This window comes from Syzygium oleosum, unplaced genomic scaffold (assembly GCF_021117445.2).
Source record: "Syzygium oleosum isolate NSW1041296 unplaced genomic scaffold, Sole_v2.1 Sole_v2.42, whole genome shotgun sequence".
In the NCBI taxonomy this organism is placed as follows: Eukaryota; Viridiplantae; Streptophyta; class Magnoliopsida; order Myrtales; family Myrtaceae; genus Syzygium; species Syzygium oleosum.
The window spans coordinates 972,748-985,618 of NW_026607526.1; the positions used below are offsets into that span (position 1 = coordinate 972,748).

The following is a 12,871-nucleotide window of genomic DNA, read 5'->3' on the forward strand; positions in this document are numbered from 1 at the left end:
TTCTCTTCTTAATGATTGATGTCTGTATGGCCTTGGGCTTTCTTTGTTTTTCTCTCTCTCTCTATCACGCGAGAATCTTTTGGGTTTAAATAATTAAGATCTGGCCAAATCAGTGTGTCGTGATGCAATGATTTTCCCATATGTAAATGCGTTAGAAAATCATCCAATCATTAAAGTCTCATTACTCTTTCAACTTGTCACGAAAACATAATGCAACAAGCAATATAGAGTGAGGAATATGGTGGGTGAGGACTTTGTTTTAGGTTTAGCGAAGTGTAACGAGGGGCAGGTTCCAAAAGTACGTGCGACTAACAACAGTAGAAAAATCAACCAAAGGAGTTGCGGTGTCGCGATCAAGAAAGGGTTAGGCGGACGTACAGTCAAGACACGCCAGAAAAGCGCAAACATATAGTGGAAATACATGTGTTTAAGTCTTGAGCTATGGCATTCGAGCGGTCATAATCAACCACTTCGTCATTAAATTAGTAGTTCGGAGTTGAAAATTAGGAAAGACCTAATTCTCTCTCTCTCTCTCGATCGAGTTTATGTTCTAATATTGTCGTACCAATCATATGTCGCCTATCACGAAGCTAATTAAAGAATCTGTGGTAAATAGCCGAGAGAGAAGAAGGAAGACAGGAGAAGAAGAGAGGAAGAAACGAATCGTAAAAGTTTTAGGACTTGCAATGCATTTATTCCTTTATTTTTTTTTCTCTTGTTATGGATTGAACCTTTGACCTTCTAATATGTTGTACAGATCGTATGCCTTTCATGACCGCCAGGCCAATCATCGAGGACCCAGTGATAGTTGATAAGCTAAAATTAGTTGGTAATTTAACGGAAGAAAATTTAGAATTACTCAAACTAAAAGTGATAATCTCATCTAAGATCAAAAACTTTTAACACCGTTATAAGTTACACAAATAAATACTGGTACACTAATAAACAATCGGTAATTCTTAATTCTCAAAGTACAAATAAATATTTATGCTGTTTAAAATCTAATGGTAGCTTAATAAGAAATTCGACGCTACCCAAGTTGATGGTGAAAATTTAACGGGATAATGGCATCACTAGTCTTTATAGTTTTTCAATTTATTCAATATCATCTCCACACTTCTTTTTGGCCAAGTGGTCCTTGGACTACATGTTTTTGTCCTCAAGGTTTTTTCTTTTTCCTGCCGTAAAAAATGCACACAGAATGCAAACGTGGACCGCTACATTAGCGCCGTATCATCGCTAATTGGACAAACAAGTCATGACATGTATTTTTTACGCGGAATGGACCAAACTATTGGAAAATTAAAAAACAAAACCCTCAAACCCTAAAGAAAAAGAGAAAATGTGGGAAGAAAGAGAGGAAGTTCTAGGGGCGGCGGCAGCAGCGGCGATAGCAAGGCACCGACGGAATCCGCTAACGGCTCGTCGACCTCTGTGACCGAGGCGAAACCCCTGCCACCGATGAGTCCTAACCTGATGTTTCCTTGCTGGCTGCCCGCTTCTTCTTTTTTTTCCTTTTTTTTTTACTTTTTATTTTATTTTTTTCTTAATTAATTATATCAATTTATATTTATTTTATTAACTTTTAAAAGATTTAGGGTATTCTTTTAGGCCAACTAAAAGACACGTAGGACGATCATGTCAGCAAACAAAGACAACTTAACATCATGTCAGCATTTTCGCTAGCTTTTTTTTTTAACAGAAGGATTTATTTATAAAAAAAAAAGATAAAATTCAGGCCCCACATTAATAAAAAAAGTACAAAGACAAAATTGAATAAATTAAAAATCATTGGACCCGCGGTGCCAGCATTCTAGATTCAATCACCGTTGTATTAGATAGGGATGAGCAATATGGATCAACCGAATAGGAAACGGGTGGACTGAGCCGGCCCGTTTGGTTCAATTCCTATGAGTGCTGGTTCGGTTCTCAGTTCTTAAAAGTGGAACCGGGGTTCAGGTGGTCCGGTTCCCTGTTCCAAGGGAAAACTGGACCGAACAGGGAACCGGATCGAATCGGACCACACAACTCTCTATATATAATTTTTTTAATTTCTTAAAAAAATTAAGTAAAGTAAAGTGAAACCGTAAGTGAACTTCAATCGTCCTCCTTTCAAACTTTTCAAAAGTTACATGGTCTTTAGTAGTAACACAAACAAATTAACTCTCTAGCAGCTATTCTCCACTAGAACAATCACTATAAAATTACAAAACTTTCGGACCGATTTCAAAGAGGAAAATGTGCATAAATAGCCGTTGTAAGTAGAAAGAGACTTGATGTGAACACAAATTGCAACAACTATTGTAAGTTATGTACAATAAGTGATTGGTTCCATTTGACCGCACCGAGAACCAATCACCCCCAGCATTAGATAGTCACCTATGTCTTCCCGAATTTACCAATATAAGATGATGATTCACATTCTACCTCTTGAATACTAATGATCAACTTACATAGAGCTTATGTAGACCTGTCAAAATAGGTCTTAAATCCATTTATTAACTCATATTTGTTAAAATTGGTCATATCAAATTTGACGAGCCTAGCTATAATGATTTCTAAAATGAAAAGCCCAAAAATATGAGTTTAAATGGGATATGTCACAAACTCATTTTCAACCCACTTAAAAATGGGACCTAGTGACTCAAGGTGGCCCATTTTGATGTTAGTGGTATTCATCATTTCAAACCTAACCCACCTGTAAGCCTAGTGACTCTCTCCGCTCTCTCTCTCTCCAATCTCATTCTCTTGCTCTCGCTCGATCTTGGAGCGTTTGCGCCACTTTGGGTGCAGAACCTGCTTAAGCTTCTGCCTCATCTTCCGCCCCTAATCTCTCCTGCTTGAGCGCATCCATCCCCTCACGTGTTCGATCTCATGCTCGAGTTCGTCACTCATCCCCTCTTCTTGGCCTGGATCAAGGCCTCTATGGACTCAACAACCCCAACCTCATGATCATGCATCAGAAGATCTACAAGGGGAAGTTATGATGCCCAAAATGGGCGTCCCTAGAGCATCCGGCGGTTCGGTTCCTCTCGACCTCTTGGACGCGAACTCAGAGACCTGGATCACCGTCAACGAAATCGAAAGCAACCTGCGATTTCAAGGAAAAATCTATAGCTTTTTGTAGAGTTCTTTTTATTTTTCGTTTATTTATTTTTGGAGATATATTGGACGTTTTTCTTTGCTTTTTGGGTGGGTTTAGGTTGAATATGAGTTGTGTCAAGTATGAGCCATGGGCTAATGCCAGTTAAATGGGTGGTTTTGGGTTAAACCCATTTATGACCTACTCAAACTCAATCAAACCCACCAATTTGCCAATTGCTTATTTAATAGTGATAATGACTCAAATAATCCCCAAACTTTAGCCAAATATGCAATGCGGTCCCTAAACTTTTCAATTGTTTCATTTTGGTTTATTTATTTTTGGAGATATATTGGACGTTTTTCTTTGCTTTTTGGGTGGGTTTAGGTTGAATATGAGTTGAGTATGAGCCATGGGCTAATGCCAGTTAAATGGGTGGTTTTGGGTTAAACCCATTTATGACCTACTCAAACTCAATCAAACCCACCAATTTGCCAATTGCTTATTTAATAGTGATAATGACTCAAATAATCCCCAAACTTTAGCCAAATATGCATGCGGTCCCTAAACTTTTCAATTGTTCAATTTGGTCCATGACTTTTGTATATTCAGTTTAATGAACTATATGGAAATATCTAATATTGTCTTCCATTAATTCAAGTTTAGGGCTAACATTGAATATTTTCATATAATGAGGGATTAAATTGAGCATCTACCAAAGTCAGGGATCACGTTGAATAATTTAAAAATTCGAAAATGACATTGCGCGTTAGGTTAAAGTTCGGGGTTATATTGAATAAATTAAAGTTTAGAGCATGTATTATTAGTTGGAAAATTCAAGGATCACTTGTGTCGTTTTCTCTAATTTAATGTTATCGGCTGAAGTCTCTCAACTAACCATAATTTATTTGCTAAAAAAAAGTAATTGGAGGTTGGACTATCCTTTTTCCCCCTAGAAATGGACAAACATATCACGTCTAGACTTTTCCACATTGCCAGTACCAGAAAAACGCAGCATAGGACGGCTTCTGTCTGTCCGCTCTCCGTGGCGCCCTAGAAAAGGTGAAAAATTCAGCAAGCAGCGTTTTTTAATTTTCTGTTCTATTTTATTTCATGTAATATAAATATAATAGGAAAAGTGGGACTGCTCCACCAACGTGAATAGAATAAACTAGCAAAAAAGTACGCACGTCTTTATGCAAAGAAAAAGGGGAAAAAAATCTGTAAAACTTTCTAATGGAGAAAGATGATTATCATGGATTTCAGGAGAGGTTTCAAATAAACACTTTTGAGTGGTTTTGTGAATGATTGTCTTCTCATAAATAGATCGGTAAGATACGATATGTCGCTCCCCCTAAATAATGAATGTGAGTTTTTCGTAGAATTTGATAAGTATATGGGCACATTTACTAGGGGTTTTTGCATCATTGTGATAGTTGGAAACTCAATGATTATAATTAGTGAGTAAAGTCATATAAAGGATGAGTGATGGCCAACAATTCGGCTCCGAATCAAAAGTGAATGGATTCCAATGTTTTTTGCAAGCCTTTGTGAAATTGAAATTAATAAATAAGGCACCAACAAATGTTTGAAAATGGCAAGGAAATTGGACAAAACTTTATTGATTAGAACAGATGGTTTACATACTCGGAGGCCATGCTTGTTCGGTGTTTGAACCTGAACATAGACAGCTGATGGAGATAACTGAAGTGCATGGAGAAAGTTAAAAAGTTTACAAATTCTGACGGGGAAAAAACTTTTATAACGAAAGATGAAAACTGGAATTAAGAGGTCTAATCTCAATCGATTCGTTATGCATGATCTCGTCATCTCCATTTAGTGTCAAAGTCTCATGTGTTGTTGTCATCTTTTGTGATGTCTTGATTGCTAGTCCCTCTCTTTGATTTTTCTTTATCTTTAAATGGGCCTTTCCGTCATAAGTTACGATATTTCTATACAAGAATTTATAACCGTCTTGACAGGCGCGCCAATCTAGAGATGATTTAGTTGGTCCCGATTTCTTGACTCTAGTCATCCCTTGGTTAACAAATTCTCCTTGACTCAGTCTTCAACTTTCGTACATGCTTCGAGTTGATTGATCGTCTCTAGGTGTGTCCTGTACTTCATCACCTAAACTCTACCCACGAAAAACTTTGGATCGATGAACTCACCAAACATTTTATCAATGGGTCTCGTGCATCGATTTATTATCATGTCTTTAATGATCAATGAGTATTGTCAGGCGCATTCCATCGCTTGGATATTATGGATTTGGCATATCATCATGACTTGACTTGAGCCATTAACTTCTTTACGTTTTGGCCCAAACTCTAGGCTTGGTGCCAATAGCACGGCAAGTGGGGCCTCAGATCGCATTCCCTGTCCTAGTCCTGTGGTGTAAATGCTTTACCGCACCATTGTCCCATTCATGGGGCGAGGCATGTCGGCACCGAGCCTTGCAAGACTAAAGATTTATTATTGAACATACATAATTGTTCAATAATAATAATGCTACCTTAAATTTATTCATATTCTGTACATTATCGAAAGTTTCTTAATCTCATGAGCTTGACCTTGCTTATTCATTTTAACTTGTCTGTATCTTTCTTATTATTCACTTACTAAAGTATATTGTCTACCATTTTGACTTTTCTTTCCACGAGCTGCATCCTCCTTGATAGATTTTGGACTCTTTTCAATCTTATATTTCGCGAACTTGTAGGTTTGTCCGAATCCCGTCCGGTTTCCCTCCCAAAATTCCCGAACAGCCAATCATCTTGCTCCCTGACCCACATGGCACTGCGCAGCTGACTGCCACTCCATCCACAAAAACAAAAAGCTAACTTTTTCGAGTGTGCACACTCCTCTCTCTCTCTCCCACTTCAGTTACTTTCCAATTCACCAGCCACCAAAACTCATCATTGCCCACCGATTCCGTCACCTCCGGTGGCGGTGGCGGTGGTGGTGGAGCAACCCCACCACCCATTTTCGATCCTCCCACAGACCCAGTGTGAGAAAAGGCAATCTTGTCGCGCAATTCCGCGTTCTTGACGACGTTCTTGATCTCCTGAAAGTCCCTGACCTCTCTCGGCCATGGACGCAGCCGCTAAGCCCCACAAGAAAAGGAAGTGGTTCTTGCTTCTCGCCACGGCGCTGGCGCTCTCCACTCTGCTCGTCTTCTTCACCGTCTTCACCCCCTCTGCTGCTGCTTCTCATTCTTATTCTTCCCAGTTCTTACGCCGTGCCCATGTGGAGACAGAGCTTCCGGTGTTCGTCGAGACCAAGCTGCAGGTGTCCGCGACCCTGGATGACCCGGTTCCGAGATTGGCGTATCTCATCTCCGGTTCGATGGGCGATGGGGAGAGCTTGAAGAGGACGCTGAGGGCTCTGTACCACCCGAGGAACCAGTACGTGGTTCACCTGGACTTGGAGGCTTCGGCGGAGGAGAGGCTGGACATGGCCGAGTTCGTGAGGAGCGAGCCGTTGTTTGCGAAATTGGGTAACGTGAGGATGAGCGTGAGGGCGAATCTGGTGACGTACCGAGGGCCGACGATGGTGAGCAACACGCTTCATGCTGCGGCAATTCTGTTGAGGGAAGCAGGGGAGTGGGATTGGTTCATTAATTTGAGCGCTTCGGATTATCCCTTGGTGACCCAAGATGGTATATAAAGACTTGCTCGATCTTCTTGATGTCGTTCCATGATACGAATGCATCTGTTTCTGCACCTGCCCTGTTTTTTCGGGTTTCCCCTTCGTGTTTAACCGATACATCAAAGTCGTTGCTCTGTTCTGTTGGGTTTGGCTAAGCATTTTCTTAGTGGACCTTGAAGCCAAGCTAATAGTTTCAGAAAACTAGCCTTTGTCTAGAGTCTAAGACATATTTACTAAACACATAGTAACATGATCATGTAAATTGTCTGCCGGTGATCGGTCCAATGTTTTCTTTTTCCGGGCTTTGACTATGTTCGTGGTGATCTCAAGTTGATACGTTTGGAAACAACTGACGACTTGGCGTCACCATTCTGAATTACCTCTAAAGGGGGATTGTGTTTTTTACTTCATTAATATATCTTGAAGTAGGTAGAAACCGTTCTTTCTTCTTCTGTTCCATCACTTTTGGGGCTTTGCTGTTTTCTCTTTCCTTTCTTAGGCAAATTGAGGAGAGCGAGTCTATGCATTTATCTGCTTTAATAATCAGGAGTAGAATACTATTTAATTACTCCTTTAGCAGAAACCAACATACTTGCTTACTTTTACTAGTGAAGCTGCTGACTCACCACCCTGCACCTAGGCTTCTGGTCTCGAAGAGTCCCAAATTGTTTATTCACTTGATGCCTTCTGCTGTGGGTTATCAAAGCATCCTTAGTAGTGAAATGGGTTTTCCTGTCACGAAAATTCGATGTAAATGAGCACGGAATCGATATTTGGAGTGTATGCCTAATGGTCACTTACTGAAGGCACTAATCATGTTTGTCTTTTCATTGCTGCAGATTTGCTTAGCACTCTGTTGACTATACCCAGAAACTATAACTTCATTGAGCATACCAGCGATATTGGTTGGAAAGAGTTCGTGTCTCATCCATTTGTTCTTATCCATTGTGTATGTTGCAGATATCTAGTGAGAGTTTCTAAGTGCTTGTTGACTGCTGGATATCTACAGGTACCAGAGAGCCAGGCCTGTTATGATTGATCCAGGGCTGTACAGAGTGCAAAAATCAGATGTCTTCTGGGTATCAGAGAAGAGAGATGTGCCTTCTGCATACAGGCTGTTTACAGGTGAAGAATCCACTAAGCAGAAATCTCTTTTCATATGTTTAATTTATTTGTTAAATGGTGTCTTGGTGTTGCTTTTAAAATCGAAATGAAAATTTCTCAAAGCACACAAGCACATATTATCTTTAGCATGAAGACACATATTACTCTCTCCACTTGCACTATTCCTTGTTCTGTTCCAGCAATAAGTAAAACTCGTGAGTTAAATTAAGAAATAAAAAATTGCATTAGTAAAAAATTGGTAGCCTCTAAACTCGAAGTGGGAAATTGTCTCTGGAATTTAGATGCAATATCATCTGTCATGAGAAAATAAAAAGCAGTTAGTTCTATATTGCTCAAACCAAGTTAATTTCAGGTCTATATGATGCATGATGCCTGCAGTTCTTTCCTACTAAGTGAGCTTTCTGATAAGATCTAAAGATCAAGTCAGAGTTTTTTGTTCTTGCTTCTTTTTATATTTCTTTCTTACCTTTCCAGGAGTAGGAATATGCAGATTAAGCAAATGACATGCATATGCATATAAAAATTGTGTACCAGTGTGTGTTTGTGTTATGTACATGTACTAAGACAGAGATGCCGATTAGGCTGAGAAATTTCTTCTCTGTGCGATACATATAGATCGTCTATTGGATCTATAAGTTAAGGTCATTACATTCCACAAGCAAAATTTCAACATTTTCAGCATGAAATTACTGCAGATGACTTCTAAAGTGTGCCCATGAATCCCATCAGGTTCTGCTTGGATGATGCTCTCTCGGCCCTTTGTTGAGTATTGCTTATGGGGGTGGGACAACCTCCCAAGGATTGTGCTCATGTACTACTCCAACTTCCTTTCTTCACCAGAAAGTTATTTCCACACGGTTATTTGCAATGCTAATGAATTCATCAATACGACTGTGAACCATGACCTCCACTTCATATCCTGGGACAACCCTCCAAAGCAACACCCACATTTCCTCACACTCAGTGATTTCCAGATGATGGTAGATAGCAATGCCCCCTTCGCGAGAAAATTCGGCAGAAACGATCCGGTTCTCGACAAGATTGACTCTGAGCTGCTCGGTCGAAGCGTGAATGGATTTTCACAAGGAGGGTGGTTTAACAGTGAGGAAAGCATTAACAGAACATATGCCGATTACGTCACACCCAACATTACAGAGCTGAGGCCTGGTCCTGGGGTTGAAAGGCTCAGGAAGCTCATTGCTGGTTTGTTATCGGGGGATAACTTTCATGCAAATCACTGCACATAGCAAGAAAACTTCCGAGCCAAGGGACTTGTTTTGGGCACCTGTGCACTGGTTCTTCCCCTTGTGATTGCTACGCCATATGTTGCTCTTAATTCAACTGGTAATGAAGGATCACTATAGGACAAGTTACAAATTCTTCTGGGATTCGTGAAGCAAGATTTCAAATATACTAGCCAAAAAATCCGTTTACATGTCTTTCTGATCCGGAATCTCACTGAGCTGTTCATATCACAAAGGGACAAGTAATGTAAGTACCGGAGCTGGAAAAGTTGAAGACGGTGAAGTTCTTATCTTCAACTGCTGCTTTAAATTAGTCGCGGGAGGGCAAGTTTGAGCCTAAAATATTGTTTAGCACATTGAGTTGTTTACTATACTTTTGCACTTCGTATACTCAACAGAAGCATTATAAACATCTGTAAGGGTGTGTACTAAAGGTATATATGACTTTCTTTCTGCCGCTACATGACAGCGTTTCTAACATCGTCTTTTTCACCCTACTGCACTTCATCAGACGAGACTAAGATTGGAAGACATGAAGGAAAGATGGGTAATTGCAAAAGCAGTCCCCCCCACAGTTTTATGGTTTAACAAACATGGAATAACCTAATCAGAATCCATTCCTTTTCGTTTGTATTCCTTTGAATGGATCATGATAAAGTTCGTGAAATGTCCAATGTAAGTAGAGTACTAAATCCACTTGTTAATGAAGTAATCCATGATTTAGCAGGTCAAGTATTTTTTTCCCATGTAGTCGATGGTGTGGAAGGTGAACGTGAGGGGATTTCAGATTGTCTCGAAGAAAACCGGCTGGTGCATCAATGTAAACTGCACATACTGAAGTTGGAGCAAGAATGAAGAAAGAGATTCGAACACGAATTTCATGCGCCTGAACGCCGCTCGTTCTCGACTTAGTCAAATACTACCAGCAGCAAATTACTTCTGTAACTTAAAATTAACTTCACAAGTCACATATGTACAGAGCAAAGTTCTAGTTTAGAAACAAACTTTTCAAGTGGATCACTTGCAGAGGTAAATTGAAGGAGAGGATAAGACTTCTCCCTCGAAAAACAGGTTGAGGTTCAATTCCTGCAAACACTGACGGCGTTTGGTTAAGTTTTTCCAAGAGGTTTTCAAGGGCCTCCAAAGTCCCTTTGGAAAAAAAAGATAAGTGCGTTCAAAGTTCTAAAACTTGTCATGAAAATGCAATTGAGTCCTAAAACTTTCAAAAAGTGCAAACAAGTCCTAAAACTTGTCAAATTGTTTCAATCAAGTCCTTCCATTGATTGTACTTTTTGAAAATTTTTCCATTGATTGTACTTTTTGAAAATTTTAGGACTTGTTTGCACTTTTGTGACAAGTTTTAGGACTTGTTTGCACTTTCGTGATAAGTTTTAGGACTTATTTGCACTTTTTGAAAGTTTTAGGATTCAAGTGCATTTTCGTGACAAGTTTTAGGACTTATTTGCACTTTTTGAAAGTTTGAGGACTCAATTGCACTTTTATGATAAGTTTTAGGACTTCTAGTGCACATATCCCAAAAAAAAAATAAGGCCTTTAGTTCAATTTTTGGGACTTCTTTAGCCAAATGCTGGCCATAGTAAAGCTGAAAGCCCAATGCAAGTTATGGCTTTCAAAATTTGCATAAGGTCATTCTTTTCATTTTTCGGTTTTGCCATTATTGTTACTGTTCATCTTCTCTGCGCAAGGACCGCCAACGAAGCCATATCTGGTCGGCATGGGGTTGATAAGAGGCTGGCAAGGGGCTGATGAGATCACGCGACCTTATACTACTTGCAGCCTCTTGTGGAGATTGCGCAACCCCAGAAAGGGCAGCCTGGGTCGCACGAGCTCAGGCGGTCCTCCCTTGGGTCATGCAACCCTCATCAGGGGCCACTCGAGGTTGGGCGAATTGGTGCAAATTGGTGCTAACATCACTCAAAATTTAAACCAAAAAGAAAAGGAGAGGGGATTATCAGGAGCCAGGACGGCCCTAAACCCTCGTTCGTTAGTCACCACCCATGGGGTGAGGGTTTGGAGGGCGGCGACAATGACTTGACGATGACCCCCTTCTCTACCACCACCAAGAAAAGAACTCGCGGCCATCGTCACCGTGCCGCCGTTGCCACTTGGCCAGCCCAGTAGGCTCTCACCACCAATAGGCGACGGCTTGCCCTTGACCCAAACCTTTGAGGCGAGGGGGCGATCATCCCTTGTTCGAGGCAACGTCACTCCTTCCTCTCTCTTCTTGCTCTTCATCATTTCAATAAATTATCGGCTTGAAGCATCCTATCAATCTTACGTGGTAAAACTCCCATCACCCTTAGTATCGTTACGCCTAGCACCTCTATTAGAGTAAACTCCGACTAAGTTCCTAATGATAATTGATCGAAGGATTTAATTGACACAAATAAAATAATTTCGATAACTTGATTAAGAGAAAAAAAACAAAAAAGTAGCATAAAAATCACCTTTAAGTTCCATTAGGGCTTTTGAGGGGTTTATCACACACACACTCTCTCTCTCTCCTTCTTCTTCCCCCATTCCTTTTTTCCCGCCTTTCGAGCCCTAAATCTCCCCTTCCCATGGCCGTATGAATTCGCCGCACTGAGAATCACCCACCGCCTGCAAATCCTCCTCATCCTCCCGGAATCGGCACCGGCGATCCTCGCCGGCGATGGCGTCTGCGAAGCAGCTCCTCTCCATCATCGAGTCGGCCCTGCTCGGCCCGTCCCCGCCGGCGCCGGCGCAGAGGGTGGAGCTCATGCACGCCCTCCGGAAGTCTCGCCCCTCCCTCCAGTCGCTGCTCTCTTATCCCGTAATTTGCCCGTTTCCCTTCGCGTGGGATCGCCCCGCTTGCACGCCCGTTTATTCCTCCGTACGCTCGCGCTTTCGTGTCTGGCTGGCTGACGAGGAATCGTGGGTGAATTCGATGTTTGGTTGATCTTTCGAGGGAAAAGAAGCATTTTGATTGCGTGCACGAGTTTCTGATGCTGCATTGGAATTGGGTTTTGTATTCCGTGTGTCGTCTGATAGAACTGACTTGTTCTTTGACTTTTGTTTTTGAAATCTTGGCTTTCGCAGCCTCCGAAGCCGTCAGATCGAGCGCAGGTTCAGGCGAAAGAAGTGCGGCTGCCGGATTCCTCACCGATCTCATTGGACGATCAGGATGTTCAGATTGTAAGCTGCTATGGGCTGTGGCTGTAGTGAACTTTTTCGTCCAGTGTGTTATTTTTTTTCTTCATTTTGAATATTGTCACTTCAACTTCAGTTGGCTTCGAAATGGAGAATAGGAGAAACTAATTGAGTAATTGAAATGACTTACTGAGGCTGGACTAATTTGTGCGGGTCTTCTTATGAATGTGCCGAATTTACTCCTCTCTCCTATATGCTATTGTGGATACTCTCTCCTCGTGAGGTTCTCATTTTGCTCGCAACGGGACCAATCTATTTTGTACTTATGTTCTCCGCTTCATCTTTTGGGCTGTAACTGATTTTGTGTTTTATTTTTTCTTAACCTGGTTTGATATATGATTGATAGGTGGGTTAACGCCTATCTCATTTTAAGGAAGTCTTTCCCGCACATGCATTGTTTGTTAAGTGAAAAATGGCTTCTTTTATATTACAGTCTTCAGAATTGCATTACTCTTTTTGGGTCTATTGAATTCTCTGAGTGATGAAGAAGTTTGAGTTTTTGGTGCATCATTTGATTGTCCTATCATCGATCCACTTTATATTATGTTATCCATAGTTGATGATCTTTCATACATAC

At 40.9% G+C, this 12,871-nt stretch overlaps 2 protein-coding genes across 4 annotated transcripts in view; both read left to right on the forward strand.

The window, feature by feature from the left end:
* The first annotated feature begins 5,927 nt into the window (after nt 1-5,927).
* On the forward strand, nt 5,928-9,580 carry LOC115691238 (beta-glucuronosyltransferase GlcAT14B-like). Its single transcript, XM_030617838.2, has 4 exons — nt 5,928-6,743; nt 7,573-7,648; nt 7,743-7,858; nt 8,588-9,580. Exons 1-4 carry the CDS (start codon nt 6,176-6,178, stop codon nt 9,103-9,105), a joined length of 1,278 nt encoding a protein of 425 aa, XP_030473698.1. The 5' UTR covers nt 5,928-6,175; the 3' UTR covers nt 9,106-9,580.
* A 2,029-nt stretch (nt 9,581-11,609) lies between these two features.
* Nucleotides 11,610-12,871, forward strand: part of LOC115691203 (nuclear pore complex protein NUP205) — a 31,647-nt gene continuing 30,385 nt past the window's right edge. For all 3 annotated transcript variants that reach the window (XM_030617782.2, XM_030617784.2, XM_056306214.1), the window contains exons 1-2: nt 11,610-11,917; nt 12,184-12,279. In XM_030617782.2, the coding sequence (XP_030473642.2) occupies nt 11,777-11,917; nt 12,184-12,279 (237 nt within the window). In that variant the 5' untranslated portion in view covers nt 11,610-11,776. The remainder of the gene's footprint in view (nt 11,918-12,183; nt 12,280-12,871) is intronic.